Source organism: Quercus lobata, chromosome 2, assembly GCF_001633185.2.
Source record: "Quercus lobata isolate SW786 chromosome 2, ValleyOak3.0 Primary Assembly, whole genome shotgun sequence".
NCBI classification, from domain to species: domain Eukaryota; kingdom Viridiplantae; phylum Streptophyta; class Magnoliopsida; order Fagales; family Fagaceae; genus Quercus; species Quercus lobata.
The window spans coordinates 11687586-11707771 of NC_044905.1; the positions used below are offsets into that span (position 1 = coordinate 11687586).

Sequence of the window (20186 nt, forward strand, 5' to 3'; positions counted from 1 at the left end):
AGAGGGGCGAGTTAAGTGGAGCAGAACAAAATTGCCATCTCTAACCATAGGGTCAAATAAAAAGATTTTAAAAATTAAATATCGCTCTGTTTGTTTCGCTGGAAAACTTTCTGTAAAGATAGTTTTCCACATTTTTCGATGTTTGGTAGCACAGAAAAAACTGGTCAACGAAAAACTATCTTTAGTTAATGGAAAATCCTGATAAAAATAAGGCTTGTTTTCTATAAGTTGTTTTCCAAATTTTTTTTTTTTTTGAAAAACAATCTCTCTCTCTCTCTCTCTCTCTCTCTCTCTCTCTCTCTCTCTCTCTCTCTCTCTCTCTCTCTCTCTCTCTCTCTCTCTCTCCATGTTTCTCTTTCCCTTTATAACATAGTTCTTTAATTATATTTTTTTCCCTCATTGCTTAGTAATTATTTCATTCCTCTCAACCAAAATCCAAATTCTTTACTTTGAATTTCAAACTTGATTTTATTTTTTTCTCTAAGAAATTTTTGGTTTGATGGATTCCAAGTAATTCGTTTTTGCATATGAAAGCGCTAAAAAATATATAAAAAATAAAAAAGAAGAAGTAAGAATGAATGAAGTAAAAGATGAAAATTTTAAACATAGTGCCTATACGGCTTTAAATTGCTTTTACATAGGATAATTTTTACGGTAAATTAATAATATTGTTATATAATAAATGAAAATTGTTTAGAGTAATTGTATTTGTTGGTAGATACATTATGTAAATACTATGCAGTGATAATATATTATGTAGATACATTATATGAATACATAATTTTGAGTAATATTAAAGACTTGTGGTTAACCATAGCAAACAACGGGAAATTATTGTGTACTCATGGAGTATCATAAATGCGTACTACCTTCTCTCACATAAATGGTAGATCCCACTAATTAAATTCATGGTGGGACCCACCATTCATGTGAGAGAAGGGAATACGCATTTATGATACTTCGAGAGTACTTTTTCGTAAACAATTAGTGTACTAGTAAAAAGAATAGAGAATTAAAAGTTATTGCTATTTGTACTTTTTTTGGTAGAAAAAGGAATAACATAAAAACTAAGGAACAAAACCAGGATCAACACACTGTCTGTTGCTATACAAATCACGGCTATCAGCCTCTAGAACAGAAATAAAGTCCACAGGCGAACCAGTCCACAACACAAAATCAGAATCTAAGTTTAGCCTGAAACTTGCAAGCCAGTCAGCACTTTTGTTTGCTTCCCTATAGACATGTGTTATAGTTGCTTGAGGGATTTGGTTCATCAAGAGCTTACAGTCATCCATAATTGAAGACACAATAGTGTTAGTTGCAGATTGGTGAGTAAATGCGTCCACTATGGCACTTGCATCTAACTCAATAGCCACAGCTTGCACCTTCAATTGCCGGCATAAAAAGAGGCCATCCCGCAGAGCCCATAACTCAGCTGTGAAGCTATTTGCTATGCCAATCCTTCTAGAAAACCCCCCAATCCAGCTGCCATTCTCATCTCAAAGAAATCCTCCACCACCAGCCAAACCCGGGTTTCCCAAGGACGACCCATCAGTGTTTAATTTCAACCAACCATTACAAGGTTTTTCCCAGCGCACCTATTTCAAGATTTTTCGTTTTGTCACCAGCGGCTTACCAGCACAGTGAAAGTATTCTAAAGCTTGGTAGATGATGTCTTTGGCAATACTAGACTTCAAATTCTTGTTCTCAAATACCAGTTGGTTCTTGCCCTTCTAAATAGTCCAAATAGCAAACATAAAAATTTGGTTCCAAGGAGCTTTACCTGAACTTCGAACACCTTTATCCCTACAATTAGACATGAGCCAGTCTTGAATGTTAGCCGAGAAGAAACCTGTGTCCAGGTAGCTAATTCCTAGCTGATGCCAAATAGTCTTGAGGACATGGCAATCCCGAAGGGCGTGAAGGATGGATTCTGGCCTATTATGACAGTGGGGACAAAAATTATCAACTTGCAACCCCCTAGCTTGTAAGCAATCTCTGACCCCTATACTCTGGTGCATGCACTTCCAAATGAAGGTTTTAATTCTCGGCAATGTATCTAGCTTCCAAATCCATTTCCCTTGAAAGGCCGGATCAGAGAGAGGATCGCTGGCTAAGAGATAAGCACTGCTAAGATCAAAAGAACCTTTGGGAGAAGGTTTCCAAGCTCATTTGTCTTGATTTCTTGCTACACACGAGAAAGGAGTAGCTTGAATCTCTCTTTTAACATCCTTAGGAATCTCCATTTGCAGCAAGTTCCAATTCCATCCTTCCAAACTAGCAACATCTTTAATTTCTAGTAAATTAGACTTGGTGGTTAGGGTGCCTTGGATGATATTTCTTAAGATACCTACCTTGGTCCAACTGTCATGCCAAAAGCTAAGGTTGCTATTATACCTCGGAACCCAAGTGATTCCTTTCTTGAAAACAGCTTCCCCTTTCTTCATACTCCTCCAAGTACGAGAACAAGGTAACCTAGCTTCATTTCTAGAATTTAAACGCCGATTAGAACAATATTTCAGTCTCAACACTTTAGCCCATTGAGAATCTTTCTCCGTGTGAAATCTCCAATTTAATTTAGCAAGAAGAGCCGTGTTCCTACCCTTTGCAGCTTGGATACTCAACCCACCTACATCCTTAGGGGTAGTGACCTTTTTCCATCCCACCCAGTGCATACTCTTCTTATTGGTTGAAGAATTCCACAAGAAGTTTCGGTTTACTTGGTCTATGCCTTCTAAAATCTTTCCTGGGAGTTGGTTGCATTGCATAACATAAGCTGGGATGGTAGAAGTGGCTGCTTGGATCAGAACTAACCTCCCGGCCATGGAGAGGAGGTTTGCTTTCCACCCTGCAAGTTTCTTCTTCACCCTTTCCAACACAAAGTTAAAATCCTGATTTGATGCACCACTATGCTTAATGGGAAAGCCAAGGTACTTTCCTAGATTAGGAGTAGACTGAAAACCGAGGATGTCACTCAAAGCTTCTCTATCACTACGGTCCACATTTGGAGCAAAGAAAACCTTGGATTTAGCTTCACTTAAGGCCTGACCAGATTGGCTGCAAAATTCATCCAACACTTCTCTAATTACAAGACAATTTTCCATGTTTGCCTTGGCAAAGAGGACAAGATCATCTACAAAAAATAGATGCGAGAAGGTTGGCCCTTTTCGGGAATCTTTAATAGGAATCCAAGACTTATCTTCACACCTTTCCTGAATTAGTTGCCCCAAATAGTCCATACACATATAAAGATGTACGGAGATAACAGATCGTCTTGCCTAATCCCTCTAGTAGGATGAAAAGGCTCTAGAGCCCCTCCATTAAAGAGTAAAGAGGTGGAAACCGAAGAGATGCAGCTCATAATAAGCTCAATTAAATTCCTTGGAAGATAAAACCGGATCAACATATCCTTAATGAAACTCCACTCCAATTTATCATAGGCTTTTTCTATATTAATTTTCAAAGCCATATATCCTCCTTTGCCCTTGGCTTTACCCATAATGTGGATCAATTCTTGAACAATAATAGCATTATCCACTCCTCTTCTTCCCGGAACAAAAGCCGATTGGCAAGGACCTATTAATTTATCCAAATAAGGTCTCAACCTCCCCACTATAATTTTAGTGACGATTTTGTATACCGAATTGCACAAACTAATAGGTCTATAGCTACTAATGGATTCTGGGCTTTGGATCTTATGAATAAGGACAATACTTGTGTTATTTAAATAGTTAGGAATTTTCCTGCATAGGAAAGCCTTCCTAATCTCCTCTTTAACTGAATCCCCCACCGTGGACCAGAATCTCTGGAAAAAACTAGCATGAAGTCCATCAAGACCTAGAGACTTGAATGCCTTAAGAGACCACAAGGCAGTGACTATCTTAGCATCTATCACCGACTGATCTAAACTGTGCTTCTCCTCCTCCATGAGTCTACTTTACCATCCCTCTCGGAGGTTATGATTCCGAGCAGCCTTGACTTGGCTGGTAGTATACAGCCTGATGAACCCCTCTCTAAAATGGTTCATTACTTCTCTTTCCTCCGTTAACCAGTCCCCTACCTCGTTTTTAACCATGGTAATTGTGTTCATTTTCCTCCTAGCAAGAGCAGAAATGTGGTAGAATGAAGTATTACGGTCTCCCATCACCATCCAATTAATTCTAGATTTTAAGGCCCACAACTCCACCTCTTAATTCAGCACTACATCCAATTCTTTATGAAGCTGATTTTCCAAATCAATTAGGGATGATTGGGGGTTGGAAGCTAAAACCCGCTGGATTCCATTAAGTCTAGCCATTAATCTCCTTTTCTTCTCAAAAATATTTCCAAACTGATTTTTATTCCATATCATCGCATCTTTTGTGAATCTTACAATAGAAGCTGAAAGATTTTCATCCCGATTCCAAGCCTTAGTCACCACTTGAGGAAAAGAAGGGTCGGACAACTAGAAGCTTTGGAATCTAAAAGGCCTATTAAGGAAATTGGTCTGTCTAGGAACAGTTTCAAGAAGAACAGGACAATGATCAGAATGGCAACGAGTGAGATGGGAGACTCTAGCTTCTGGATACAAGAGGCACCAACTAGGATTCATGAAAAACCTATCTATTCTCTCTTGAATGAGGTTATTCAACTCCCTTCTATTAGTCCACGTGTATCTGGGACCCGAGAATCCCAAATCCACCATATTGCACTTATCAAGACAATCTTTGAATAAAAGGGATCTATATATGCTGACAGGCCTTCCTCCAAACTTATCTTCATCCAACAAGGGTTCATTAAAATCCCCAGCTATCACCCACGATTTATTATGAAGATCAGCTACTTTAATTAAATTTTCCCACAAAATATGTCTTTCAGCATTCCTAAAACTAGCATAAACAGCAGAAAAAATCCAAGAGAGTTTAGTAGCAAGTACCTTCACTTCCACATGGATTTCTTGCTCTGTATTTGCCAAATGAACCACCTCCACAATATCAGCATTCCAAAGCAGTCAAAGGCCTCCTGCGAACCCAATTGTTTCGGTATGGATGGCGCCATCAAAAGGAAGCCTATCCGTTATTTCCTTCACACGAGCTCCACCAAGCTTAGTCTCTATAATTACTAATATGGCCGGATTATGATTCTGAGCCAGCTCTCTTACATGATGCTGAAAATTGGGCTTCAGCACACCCCTGCTGTTCCAAATTATTATATTCATAATTACAAAGTGGATAGGAATAAAATACAACTCAAGAGAAGATGCCAGTGCCTCATTCAAATTATCTTCTTCATTCTCTTCACCATCCTTCCTTTCCCTGGAATCATCCGGACCGCCCACCGCAGATTCTTCATCCTTCCTTTCAATGGGTCTATCTGAGGAATATTTAGCTTCCAAGCCTCCTTCAGATTTTGCAATATCCACCCCAACACAGTCATCGGCCACCTCAAGAATTCTGCTACCGCCAATAGTAGAACTTGGGTGATTGAGCTTATCTTGACTTTGAATGCCCAGATCGACTTGATGTGTTCTCTCCACCTCGCCTTTACAAAGAGTGCTCGGATCGGTGTGTGCTACTGTTGAAAATTGGAACAACGAGCTTGCATCTCTTCCATTGTTACCGAGAAGAGACACAGCTTGTGTGGCTGGGGATGTTACCTTGCTGCTATTAGCGACTTCTTTATTCAAATGGGTTAATGCCCTACTCCTGGCCAAGGCTTTTTTTGCCTTTACTGAAGGACTATCGTGGGCTTCAGAAGGAAGCCCATTCTTATCCATTAAACCCCCAAACTTCAGATTCGGGCCCAAGGACAACAGATCCTGCCCAGCCATGTCCAAATTGGTTTTGGGTGTAAAGCCCATCTCAGAAATCTCCTTCCAACCTTTATTCTCAATGCTGGCCTTATTCCTTACCAAAGAATCTTTCTGTTTTGAGCTCTGGCCTGATTTCGTGGGGTCCAACTGCTCCATTCCCTTTGTGGTCCCCTTTTGTCCTCCTCTCCTACGTGTAACCACCATCCATGGTCCGTACTTGTCCTTTTCATGCGCCGGTCCACTACTCTTAGCCACGTCACTGCCAGCCTCGTGCCAGTCAGTGTCATGCATTCTTCATGGGCTAGTACTATGCGCCTTAGTACTAGACAACTCCTTCTCCGGCGACAATTCCTTCTCTAGCGATGGCTCAGTACACCGGACTGTATATGGGCACGCTTCCTTTTTGTGACCAATCCTGCCGCACACGAAACAGAGCTTATTGATGCCCTTGTACACCACTGCTTGCTCAAATTTCCCAATGAGCACAGTATTGATGAGCGGTTTATTCGCATCTACCTGTATGCATAGCCTAGTATACTTACCCCGAGCTTCCATGGCGGTATGAGTATCGACTCTCAAAACTTTCCCAATGGCTTCCCCGATTTGTTTAAGTACTTCTGCCTCATAGAGTTCAATAGGCAAACGATGTAATCTGACCCAAACCGCTATTGATGAAACATTAGCTGCATCCGAATTGAAAAACGGTTCCCACAACCTTATGGAGAGATAATGCTCTCCTATGAACCATGGCCCTTTTCTCAAAACTGTGTCTAAGTCCTCCTTCATTGAGAACCTCGTTAAGAAAAACTCAGTCTAGTCTCCCACTGGGTTTCTATAGTTGTTGGAATTTGTTTTGCATGTAGGTGAAACCTATTTTCCTTCCGTAAAGTTTGACAATCAAAGCTTTCGACCACGACCCCCTTATACGCAGTTTAGTTTCCTTAGATAGCTTTATTGCCGCTAAACCTTTGCGTAAACCATAAACTTCTTCATCGGAATCAACATCATCCTCCATTTGATCGTAGAAATCGAAGGCTTGAGCATAAGCTCCTGGTATTTCTCCTACCAACTTTTCCTTGAAAGACTTGTTAGGTGAAACCCAAGCATTGTTATTCCGTGGGATAGGAGCCATTCTCATTGGCCCCTTCTCTGAAATCAGCGTGATTGACATCCTTTACCTTCTTCTTGCTTCTCAAGAGTTCAGCTTCCTCTTCCCTTGAGAGAGCACGACTTCCTCTTCCCTTGATGGACATGGTCATATTCAATTAGAATGAAGAGAGACTATTGCTATCTGTATTTATTAAAGATGTATTCCCATGTCAATTTTATGTATATAGACAAATGGTTGATATATATATATGTGTGTGTGTGTGTGTGTGTGTGTGTGTGATTGATATATATATATATATATATATATATTTATATATATATATTGTAGGTACTCAAGAATTTTTGCATTTGGCTTTGGCTTTGGCTTTTTTGGCTTGATTGCCTTGCTTTGCCTTTGGCTTGAATTCTTTTGTCCCACATTGGAAAGATAGCTTTCTTCCTTTTACCTTATAAGGGATAAATCAATGAGAAAGAGTACTTGATATGTATGTATGGACGTTACTATCCATATATATGAGCAAGATGAGTGGTAGAAATCATGAAAATTTGATAACTAATTTTAATTGCATCTATTGTCAAAATTTTAGTATGAAAACCAAATTCATTCTTGGTTTATTTTATTTATATTGATTACATTAATTGGTTTATATAAAAACACATGCTTTAAATTACACAAGAAATATAAAAAATAAAAATAAAAATTTGCATACCAAACACCAGAAAACATTCTCAATCTCGTTTTCAAGGTTGTTACCAAACACTAAAAAATGCTCTTTGGAAAATGAACAATTTTCGAGAAAACGTTTATGCTGAAACAAATAGAGTGTATATATAAAAATTTGAGAAATCATAACTTAAATATGTAAATTAACTATAAAAAAAAAAAAAGGCATATGCCTAAATTAAACCTGCTATTATAATTCAAAATAAGGTTTATCATTAAAAATTCTATAAAATTCACAAGCATAATAAACCAATGTTATACAATTGCAACAAAGTTTTTGCTAAATAAAATTTTATTACATGTCTTTAAATTCTGCATATTAAAATAAAATTAAAAAAAGAAAATCTCAAATGATGTAGATAAAGAAGAGAAAAAAAAATTGTTAAAGACTTAAACTTAAAGCAATAAATAAATATGACAAAAAAAAAAAAAAACCGTAAACAAAAGAAGAGAGAATAAGGTTTAAACAACTACGTGAAACTGAAAAGTAATATGTTCATAGCAAAAAATTGATGCAGAGTTGCATGTTTGGGAAACTGAAATTATGAAAAGTGATGGGTAGAGTAGTGTGAATCAGCAGAGAAGTGAGAGAACGATTTTTATTTTTTATTTATTTTTTATATCTGATTAACCCATATATTACCATTTGTTCCCTTTGTTTTTTTTTTTTTTTTTTTTTTTTTTTTTTTTTTTTTTTTTAAAAGTAATTATTATTGCTGTGATTATGTTTCTTGAATAGGGATCATTTGGTCATTTTCTATTAAGTAGCCAGGATACTTTATTTTTGTTGTTATTACCATGTCTGTCAGCCACAACTTATCTGAAACAGCTCTGCCTACCGCAAGCATGTTCCTGGCAAACAAGGCATAGTTTGCGCATAAGCCGGACCAAATTGAGTTGCAGTTGGACGGGTCCCAACTCTCTTATCCAGAAAACTTGGACCTAGTGCAGCAGGAAGCAGCCTAACACTACAAGCAAGGCCCACCACTTTACAATGTTCATAGCAAAAATTTGATGTAGAGTTGCATGTTTGGGAAACTGAAACTATGAAAAGTGATGGGTAGAGTAGTGTGAATTGGTAAAGAAGTGAGAGAATGGCTCATTTTTTTTTTTTTTTATATCTCTTTAGGTTTTCTCTTATTTAAATTACTATATTATTACACATTAAACAATAAAAAAGTCAATGGGATAGACTTATTGATGTAATTTTGCACAATTCACAAACCCAGCTGAGTCATTAAAATCCAGTTAGATCACATGATTTGCTTAAAACCTGCTGGATATTACCAGATCTTGTGCACATCTAATCTAATTGATGACCCAGACCGGTCTATGTGTGGGGTCGCCAGATTACTGGCTCGACCGGCTAGGTTGGGCTGAGTTTAATAGCATTGCTTGTCATTCAGGTTTAATTCATCTAATAAAATAATATCAGTCATTTTTATTATGCAAATTATTCAATTAATTTAATTTTTTTGTTAGGTTACATAAATAATGGACAAACTAAATACATGTGGCACTCAATAAAAAAAAAAAAAAAAATTAATGAAGTGGCTACTAATGCAAATGAAATAAAAATTTAGGTAAAATCCAATTGAGGACGATATCTTGCAAGTTAGCAACTCAGCTCGCCTGTTTTTATTTGGAAAACGGCGTCGTAGCTGCGGTTAAACCTGCCGCTTGGTACAAATATTGGGCCGGGCTTTTTATCTTGAAGTGGGCTTTAGTGGATACTTAATAACCTAATTCTTACCCGATTGATTGAGGAGGGTAGAATCGTCAAATAAATTACAGAAACCCTAATGACTTAGCCCGTGCCCTTTAAATAGAGATCGCTTTCTGCCTCCAAACAAATAGATTTCTTATCAGAAGCCGTAGTTTTCTTTCTCTTACTATCTCTTTATCTTTTAGTGTGTTTTGTATGAATTAGTGAAATCAAGTGATGAATTTGGATTTAAAATTCTCACGACGGTCGTCTGAGACACTTTTTAAAGTGTCGGAGTTGATGCAATAATCCAATACTTCTGATGGTTTCTTTCTCTGTGTTTTCTTCCCTTGTTACTTTATTCTTTATATAATCGTTTGTTTTTTATTCTCGATTTTATTCATAATTATGAGTGGGGCACAATGATGATGAATTGATCATTGTCCGATTAAATTCATGACAGGATATATATCCTCCTACTCATTCTGAATTGCTTGCCTCTCTCATCAGATTTCGAAAATCTCAACCTTCGTCACTCTTTTTTTTTTTTTTGTTTTTAGGTTTGTGTTTTTTTTTTTTTTTGTTTTTGATTTAAATCTGTGTTATATATAAATAATGAGGCACTGTGAGGAATATTTTGAAAGTGTGAGATTGAAAATCTATGAAATTCTCAATAATCAAGCATAAAGTCCTTTTCATTCTGAGTGCCTCTTTACTTGTTTATAAAGAAGTCGGCTAATTGGAACAAGGGAGCTCTCAAGTTCAAAAATCAAGTTTGTAAAGTAAATCCCATAGTGGTAGCAGAGAGCCAAGATTATTCCCATTTAGTTTTTAGTTTAACCCATTCGAATTAAGAACAACAATGACCATAATTCTAAGTAGACATTAACAGATATTAGCTATTATGTGAGATCTTTAAATCTAAATCAAGCAAAGAAGAACCAAAATCAGTTTCAGGAAAAGAATCAAGATCATAAAAATGAATGAATATACATCGTTTCAACACATAAGATAGATACAATACAATGCTTCATCTCCTAGTCACAATCTAAAAAAATTAAAAAATAAAGTATTTTTATCCTAATTACATTCTAAGATAATTATTATTGATTTACATCACTCGATATTAGCTTGGAGGCAAAGTGACATGATGAAAAGGTTTTAGGCACTCACTCCATCTTATTAGAAATGTTCCAATGACCAAGTGCCAGATGTTCTGGCTTTGTGGCAAACAAAGAGTTCTTGGAAGAAATTACTACATAAGAATTCCAAAGGAGCGTTTGCAGAGATTGCATAGGAAGTAGGAACTGTAAGCTACAAAAGTTTTGTGAGTTATTGACTATTGTAATTGTTCCTTATTTAGAGGATTTTCTTAGACTGTTGTGTCCCCATCCAATTGTAGTCTTTTCCTTAGAGAGGTTATCATTTGGTTTTCCACCTCTTGACCAAATCTGTGTGTCGTATCTTTATATTATCTTCTTTAAAAACAATTGGTGTTTAATAGATACTTGCTCCAATTTTTTTTATTTATTGAAAATTTGATAGAAATAATGGGATGTGGGATTTGAGTCTTAAGTGTCTCCATTGAAAGGGCTAGAAGTAGAATGTCTCTATTGAGTTACAAGACTCTTGGCTTTATCTCCAAACTTAAGATGGCTTCCTCTGCACCACCTTGACTTTGAGCAGAGATGTTACTTGTTAGTATATCACATGTATAGTATTTGTCATGTATTTGCTATATTTAGGATAATATCCTTAATTGAGACTAAAATCAAGGACCCATTATTGTCTTTTATTTTAGCCCAATCAAGGATCTTCCTAGATCAACTTTATGTCTATATGGGCATTCCTGTATAGCAAATTGTACAGAAAATGTAGTGTACATAGGTTGCATTAACAGTGTTCCTCTCTCTCTTTTCAACAATCTTGAATTCGACATAAATGAATTCTTAAACATACTAGGTGTGGAAAAAGAAAGAGAAGTTACGAACATTTAATTTACAAGAGGAACATAGTCTACGCTCATTTTTACCACAAGCCTAGTCTAGAGGCCAAACCTGCAACCACAATTGAAAGCAGAAATGAGTGATGACCACAAAAATCTGAGTCTTATTTTGTTAATTTATGGTTTTGTGTACTAACCTGGATTCTGCCATCAGAGGAAGCAGCAAAAAGCATTAATTCATTTATATCTGATGTTAATGATGTAATTTTTGCATGTCCACCACCAGCCATTTTGATAGAAGCAACTTTTCTAACTTTTTCTTTCACCCAAACCTCAATGAACCCACATTTTGTGGCTGTATAAATGAAGTCACTGGTGACGGCTATGCGTTGAATATCAAATCCTGTAGGGAATGATCCAATTACTGCCTTGGTGGAAAGCGAAAACACCTTCCATATGCAAAACAAGCAAAAAAAAAAAAAAGGCACAATATCAGTTCTGCTACCAAACTGTCATTGCTAATTATGCTTGATAATAACAATGATGTGAGAGTTGCATACCGTTCCAGCTATAGCATCAACTGAAGACCCACCAGCAAAGAGGAGGTCTTTATGAACATGCAAGGAATGTATGACTTGTTTTCCTAACAATTTTCTTGTACCAGAGTAGAATGTGTTTGTTGTGTAATTGCACAAATCAACCTCCTGCCATATATATGTTTTTTCTTTCAAATTATTAATAAGCTTTTGTGACTGTTATCTAACATTGATGTGTTTCGTGATTGCAATGTTTTGTGATTTTGTGAAGTTTACCTGGATACCGTAACTAGAACAACCGCAATATAGTTTGTCCCCAGTCATGGCAAGGCATTTCACATATTTGTTGAAATTTATATGCTTTGGAGTCCCAGACCAGTTATACACCTGTGATAACACAAATGTCAGCAAATCTCTTTTTGTTATGGGCTGCATATTTGTCCTAGCTGTTTAAATAAAACACTTAGCACTTGCCTTGACCCCAGTTCCATGAGAAATATAGCATGCCACTTTAGAATTGGCTGTCAAGTCGTATACTGCCTCTTTCACATCATGAACTTGAATACAGTGAATTTCCTCAGGTTTACATGACCAGACCTGTAGTCAAGAAATACATAAAACAATTGTTTAGTGAAATTAACACAGCAAACATGTAGCTATATTTTGCAGGAAAGTTTGTTTAGCATATGTCTAATACATAAAACATAGGAACATGTGGTTTTTTGCCTTCACCATTTTGTTGGAATCATCTAGTCACTAATGTTATTTATTATGAAAAAATGTGTAGTAACAAGAACAAATCAATCGAAACAAAGAAAAAAAGAAGCTCTTATATATGTTTTTTTATACATATTAAGTGGGCGAGGGGGGATTCAAACTCCAAATGTCTCCATTAAAAACTCTAAGAAATGCTAGTTAAATTAAATTTATAGTGGGACACACTATTCATATGAGATGAGAGAGTATGAAATTATTATACTCTTGGACTTGGGAGTAATGTATAATTTTCTCACCAAAGGGTATTTGATTATTTGAAGGCTATCATTATCAGTTCCAATTTCTGAGCTACTTCTTTCCTATGTAATAGAGGTCATTGGTGTGTGAATAATGTTCCACCATATTCCCATTTCAACTAAAATAGCCAAAACAAGCATGCAAAACCGATTTTTCTTAAAAAAGAAAACTTGTGATGGCTTACCCGAATTGTTTTGTCAAAGGAACCACTATATAGTTTGTCACCTGAAGATGGTACATAGAGGCATGTGATAGCCTTTGTATGTTCACGAACTTCTTGAACCAACCTTGGTAACCTTTTTCCAACATCCCACACCTACAAGAAAGATATTGTGGCCTTAGCTGTGGCAGAAGGAAATAAACAACCCCACATAATTGCAGTTGTGCATGTATCCTTGAGCAGGTATGAAAAGATTGAATATGTTCTGTTTAGGTGCAAACCTTTATGGTTCCATCAGAATGGCTGCTTAAAAGTCGATCATTTAGATGAGGCAAAGACAGAACCTCACCATTTGCGCTTGAATCTAACTCAACCATTTCAGAACAACTCCATAACTCTGTCTAAAAAACACAACATTAGTAGGATTTAGTTATCTAATTGTCTATATTATTTTAAATCAAGGACATGAATGCTCCTCCACGCCACTTACTGCATCTACAGATGGTAAATTCATCAAGGTTTGCATTATATCTCTGACGACCAATGAATTCCTCTTAAGCTTTCTAAAAGTTCTGTAGATGCATTTAGCATAAACCCCCAGTGCTTCAAGTGCAGCTAAATTTAGAGAGTTTGAGTTCATTTTTATTTGAAGAGGCATGAAAACGTTCTGTGTAAGCATTACCTCTGATGCATTGTACTTACATGGATCACTGACAAAAGTTTTCATAGCAAGGGTCACTAAAATCTTTTCCTCTAGGTTCTTGGATGATTGGAGGACATTTATAAATTCATCAAGCAAGGACTTGCGAGCAGCATCTCTTACACCAGTATGAGGAAGAGTAGAAAGCATGTACGTGAGCCATGTAGCAAGGTCAAGGCATGACCTTGCCATTTCTAAGGAATCACTCTTGAGACATTCCTCCAAGGCTTTGAATATTGAGCCATTCTCATGGTTGCAAAGTACAAAAGCTACCCTTCTCTCCCAAGAGCTTCAAGAGCTTGCAGCTTCCTCTTCCTCTTCCTATATAGTAAGTATATAAGATTCAGGATAGATACAAGGTTGAATATAATGAGTAATATGCTCTATGACAAACCAAAAACCAGACATATGCAAACCATTATTTCCATCAAATCATTGTCATCTTTTCTCAGCTGTTCTGCCTTCATCAAGGCATGGTAAGGTTGATCAAACCCTGCAATCTTGAGTAACCAGGCTTTGGTATAGGACTTCCCTGAGGAAGTTAGACGCCCAGATAGAGATATTAAAGCATCTAGAGCCATCATTTGAGAATCAGAAAATTCCTTTCTCCGGAGGGCTTCAATTAATATATCTATAGCTTCTTCCCTATACACGCTCATCTCCCGTGGCTCAACCTGGAAAAGTGATAATCAGTGGAATTTATAGTTAGATGTAATAGTGGTGTATGTTAGGAACATTATTTAAAAATTTAACACTATTAATGTTGATTTCAGAGAATCAAAGCAAACCAAGAGATCAAGCTGAAGAAGAAGAGCAGCAATGGCCGGTTGCTGCTTTGCAGGAGCCATTTGAAGATACACAAGAAAGGTGTGCATGGTACTAAATGCTCCTTCATCTTTAATTATCTGCAATATCTGGTTGCGGAATGTCCTCCTGTGACAGCATAGAAAGAATAGAATCTTCATTGAGGGTGTTAGGCAGGGTACTAAGCAAGGAAAGGAAAAATAAATCAAAAGGTACATGTGCTCCATAAAAAGAAGCACACATGTAAATTTGTGTGCAGTGTCTAATACACTGAACCATTTAGAAGTACGATTGGAATCATTTTAGAAACTAACTCCAAATAACTCCTGGTGAAAATACTGTATCTAGGTACTATTGCAACTTTGTTTTTATATAAGTAAGTTATGCACTTAATGATTCTTTAACCTAAGACCTTACTTTTACCTTCTTATGGGGAAAGGTACAATAGCAACTTTAGTTTGATCAATGCAATTGCAATGTAGTTGCTATCAAAATTCTTTACATGAATAAACATCTATTTGGAATGAATGACACCAGACACACACACTCACAGGTTTTGAGACTTGTCCTTCTTAGGTTAACATGAAATCAAGTTCAAAGGTTTTGTGTTTAGTTTTGTTATTTCAAAATTTGGTAGCTTTAATCATTAGAAGGATTTGCAAAGTAAGAAAAATTGTGTACTTCAGTCTTCAGATTTATCATAAATGAGAAGTGAAGATTTAATATGCGAAGTGTACCTGTGTAACTGAACGAGCTCTGAGAGAAAATCTACACACGCCTCTTACACTTTCATTTCCAGCATGAAATAATTCTAGAACAGGTGACAATTCAATTCTATTTGCTATCAAGCACCGGCAACCTTTTTCAGCTTGCATGCAACATAAAAGTATGGAAACAATGGATCTCCTTCCTTCCAATCTATCCAAACACTTGACCAAGGCTGGAATTCCATTTGCAGAAATAACACTCAAGGCACTGAGGGACCTGCTGCATTCATCCCCTCCCATTAGAATCTGCTCAAGCAATGCTATGGCAGCATCCTTGGGCTCCATTACAAACTGAATATCATCTAAATCTTCAGATTTGTTCAGAACTGTCAGGACAAGGGAGGATACAAGGTCATGAGCTGAAAGCTGAGCAAATGCTGGGGTCAGCTGGTATATAAGAACAGCAGCCTCAGATAGCCCATTCTTTAGCAGAGCAGCTAGGCAATCAAAATCAGAATCTACACTTGTTAGAGTATTCCCAACACCTTCATCTGCAAATACTAGCTCTGAGAGTATGTAAATTGATGTTCTGAGAACTTCTCTGCTCAGAGAAGCTGACATTATTTCCACAAACCCGTTTACAATTGTTGGATTGGATAAAAAAGACTGAACCCCAGGATCAGCCTTTGATTCCTTCCATAATCTGGCTATTGCCAACACAGCTGCTTCACATTCTTGTAAACTGTCTGAAGTAGAGAGACAAGAACCATAGGGTTTTAAATTATTGATAATTGCTTCTACTGCTGCTTGGGATATTACACTGGTTGGTGATGTAGATACTGCTGCACGCATAAATCTTTTCTTCCTATAGTTAAGATAGTCATCTATGCTCTTATCACAGGATATATCACTTGTTTTGTATAGAGTGGAGGCCAAGCGGATTTCTTTTGTGGAGGATCTAAATGAATCTCTCGGTGTTTCGGAGTATGAAAATTCTTGAGCAAGATCAGGATACTGTTCTTTCCAAGATGATATTAGTCTCTTCAAAACATAGTTTGTTTTGGGCAGTATACTGGCAGAGAGAGGTTGCCGTGTAATGGGGCATGTTACATTTCCTCTTTCAAGCCATTCTTGGATTGCTTTTCTTTCATATGTCTGGCCTGTTTCAAGGGTAACAGGGTCAAAAAATATCTGGCTTGTGATGGGGCAAACAAAATCCTGAGGTGGTCTTGTTCGAGTAGTCAGCTTCTCAGATATTGGGAGAGAGATGTAGCTCTGGCTTCCCTCATGACCTCATCAACTTCTTGAATAGTACTGCATAGTGCAAAGGAATTCAAATATTTTAAGGGGACAGAAATCATAGAATGATAATGTCTTTAATCAAGCCTTGTAGGAGAGATGTTGGTCGATTTTAAAGCTAAAAGAAAAGTACAAATACTAGAGAATTCCCAAAATAATGATAAAAAGGAAACAAAGTGATGATACCTATATTCTAATACTTGGCTATTCTCACTGTCAAAACTCCGTGTTCTGCTATTGATTTTTCTTCAAAATTTCAGCTTTCCCTACATTGCAAAGAGTTAATTAGCACTGCTCAAAAAATTGAATAAAAGTACATCTTCAATCTGAAACCTACCATGACTTCACCATCAGAGTCTGCTGAGTTGAAGCTGTGATCATTCCTCACAGGTGGAGATGAAGGCAACGAGCTGGAAACAGATGAATCTGGGATATGGCAGGATAATAAGCGTAACACAACAGGGTTTTCTTTTTTAAATTGCACATCTGGTTTTGGAGATAAAATAGTTGGAGAAGGAGATGTAGGGAAATCCATAGGAGAAAAGAATGTAGCAGAATGTATTTGGTTCTTCATTTTAGATGTCTGTGCTTTAGGCCCAGTTTCCTTTTCCTCAGCCACTTCATGCCACTAGGAGATGCCCTTTTGCTAGGTATATCATCAGAATGAGAATCCACATAACCATCATCAGGCTCATATTCAGAGTCATCTTCATCTTGATCTTCATTCTCATCAAGCAACCCCTCCTGGCATAGTAAGCAAGAATGAAGCTTGATGTTATTCCAAGACTAAAATGCCCAAGTAGAGAACTTTAAAATATATGGATATAAACCCAAAATTAAGCTTCCTCATGGCATTGTGAATTTTACTGCTCTAATTTCCATATTCACCTGAGGATCCCATCTAGTGGACTCCTTCAGATTCTGGGACGCAGTAGAACCTAGATTTAATCTGCTTGGAGCCAAATCACCAAAAGATGTAAGTAAATAAGAGCCTCAAATCATTCTCTCCAGAAAAATCAATAGCAAGTTATTTAATTAGTGTATTAGTAAGATTTGAATTTTACTCACCTGCTTGCTTCTCTTGTTTCTCTTTCACCAAACTTAGATTTAATAATTGGGGAAAACCCAGCACTCTTAGGCAAGATAGGACCAAATTTTACATAATCTGGAATTGAGTGGCTGACTTCATGCAAAGGGGTCATTGGTGGCTCCGCAATGGGCAACATTGGAACCACCTTCTTGCTCGAGTTTGAATCAGAGTTCATGCAATCCTTATAGTATTTAGCAAAAAGCCGCGTATTCTCATCCAATGATTCTCCATAAAGCTGATCTAGCTTCTGCAATTTTTCCAATTTTTCTGGCCCCATGGAAAACATCAAAGACTCATTGAAGTATCGATCCAAATCAGCTGTATAGGACATATCCGCGCAGTCAGGAATTACTTCCATCATTAGCCTATGCCTTTCCTCTGAATACCATCCAACAATGGAGCTCATGTGTGAAAGAAACAGGACTTTCCAAATTTCAGGAGCAAAATCAATCCGCGAGAAGAAAGGGTCTATGATGAACATCTCAAGCATATGAAGAGCTGCATTATGAACATTGTTCCGCAATTTCCACATGTATGCAAGGTTGAGATGAGCCCAAGCAGAGAGGTAGAAATTAGGAACACCAGCAGTTTTCTGATTAGAGTTCAATAAGGCACACACTTGCAACATCTTCTCAGCATACTCCAATCTTGCAAGCCTAGTTTCCATATTTGAAGTGTTGATAGCTTCTTCAAGGGCTTCAATTCCCCAGTCCAAATTTGCTAATACTGCTTGATCCGAATACCGAACCTCTGTGTCTTTGTCACAGCTTACATCTTCAGCTGCCAATCTCTCTGCACACTGTTCTTTGTGTTGGGTTCTCTGTTCTTTATTAATCAACCGCTCTTGGGTGAAATTATCAACACTGGCAACCAATAACCTAACCATATCCTTCTGGTCCATTGCAAACCTATAATCCATGTTCATTTTTTTTTGTCTTGTGAAGACAATCTGGACAAACAAATTCCCAAACTTAATATATGAACAACTAAAGCATGAAACTCAGTTTGCAAATGGTTTTTCTTGATTGCTAAGAAAGTGTAGGAAAGGGGACTGTAACAACTTCATATTTTTCTCCTTGTCACATGTTTAAGATTAACTCAGGCATTTAGAAAACTAAAACACTTATGTAAAAAAAAGCTCTACATTAAATGATTGTGATAGCCTTGAGGAAAAGAATGAAAATATCTCATCAATTCAACAACAAAACTGTTAACATATTCTAGCATCACCAAAACCTCATAAACCTTATTGGAGACCATGTTGATGATAAATTGCCAATTGTTGCAAAAACTCAAATTATTGCTCTGATAACATGATAAATTACAACTATTACGACGGTGAATTTAATCGCTTAACCAGTATTCGAAAGATATATTGAGCAACTCTAAAGTATAGTCTCCGCACAGTAAGAAGTGCATAAAAATAATTACTAATCTATAGATATCAATAACAGCAAATTGACTGAATCCCATAATAGAAAACTCAAAATGAACGTGGAAAAAAAAACACAGGGAGAAAAGTGCTTACTGTATTGAAGAACCAGCACAGCTAGTCTGCTATGGTCGTATGGATTGGCCAATAACCAATATTTTTCTAGGCAATTAATATCATTGCTGTTGAATTTCCAAGACTAACAAATTTACAAGAAAGAGTGAGAAAGCCGGCTTTTGGAGATTGTATAAGCTGTGCCGGCTTTGGCCATTTTTGGAGTGTTGATTAAGGCAAACAAGCAGACTGAACATTTTTTTGTATATTACTATACGCTATTCAAATAGTGTGACGTTTATGAGTTTTAAATAGCTTCCTAGCAGTATAAAAAAAATGCACGTATGAAATAATTGAATATAATGGGGGGTTTGAATAGTCGTTTAGTAAAGGACAAGAGAGCATCTTATTAAAAGATAAATGGACAAAGAAAGAGCATTTAGCTTTTGGCTTAAATCTTTGGTTATGTCTAAAATAACAACACTAGAAACAGGTCAAAGTTTAACTGTAATCGTGTTCCAGAGGGACGAAAATGCCCTTTATTTGGTGTGCGGTTTCATCAACTTTCTTTTGGCGGGAAGGTGAGTGAGATTGAGCCCATTAACATTGCCAATCAAGTCACTTGGGCCTATTTGCAATGCTTGTGGTCCAGTTGATTTTGTTGGACCTGTAACTTGGTTGGGAAGCCCATGAAATTTGGCCAGGCCGAACAAAACCACATTTCAATTTGGGAGATAAGTGGTTATTAATTTTAATTTTAATTTATAATTAAATTATTTTTTTACCCACCCATAACAGCCAACAACAACCAGACACTTAAAATTTTATTGTGAAAATGTTATGGATATAACATTTTTCAATATAAAAAACAATTTAAAAAAAATCAGTTGCTTTTTTTTTTCCCCATAAAAGGCATTTAAAAGTATTTCCTAAACCAATGCCCTTAGGACATTAGTTAAATTTTTCCTTATAATAATATAAAAATTTATCAAATAAATATTGTGGATGTAACATCTCTCAATATAAAAATTTATCAAAAAAAAAATTGGTTGCTTTTTTATTTTCCCATAAAAAGTTTTTAGAAATATTTCCTAAATCAATGCACTTAGGATATT

General features: G+C 36.7%; 1 protein-coding gene and 2 non-coding genes across 3 annotated transcripts; 2 read left to right on the plus strand and 1 right to left on the minus strand.

Annotated features, from left to right (window-relative positions):
* Positions 1-9498: 9498 nt before the first annotated feature.
* On the minus strand, positions 9499-18510 carry LOC115975045 (putative E3 ubiquitin-protein ligase LIN-1). Its single transcript, XM_031095681.1, is given in 17 exon segments — positions 9499-11724; positions 11836-11979; positions 12088-12198; positions 12286-12408; positions 13010-13141; positions 13267-13386; positions 13476-14006; positions 14102-14359; positions 14474-14618; positions 15227-15265; positions 15267-16488; positions 16583-16600; positions 16686-16761; positions 16833-17119; positions 17122-17239; positions 17384-17447; positions 17564-18510. Coding segments are annotated over 17 exon segments (4620 nt in total). The 3' UTR covers positions 9499-11439.
* Positions 9558-9658, plus strand: LOC115978447. Its single transcript, XR_004088731.1, has one exon. It is a non-coding gene; the product is annotated as a small nucleolar RNA Z161/Z228 (small nucleolar RNA).
* Positions 9748-9819, plus strand: LOC115978529. The gene has a single exon (XR_004088798.1). It is a non-coding gene; the product is annotated as a small nucleolar RNA Z105 (small nucleolar RNA).
* Positions 18511-20186: the final 1676 nt, after the last annotated feature.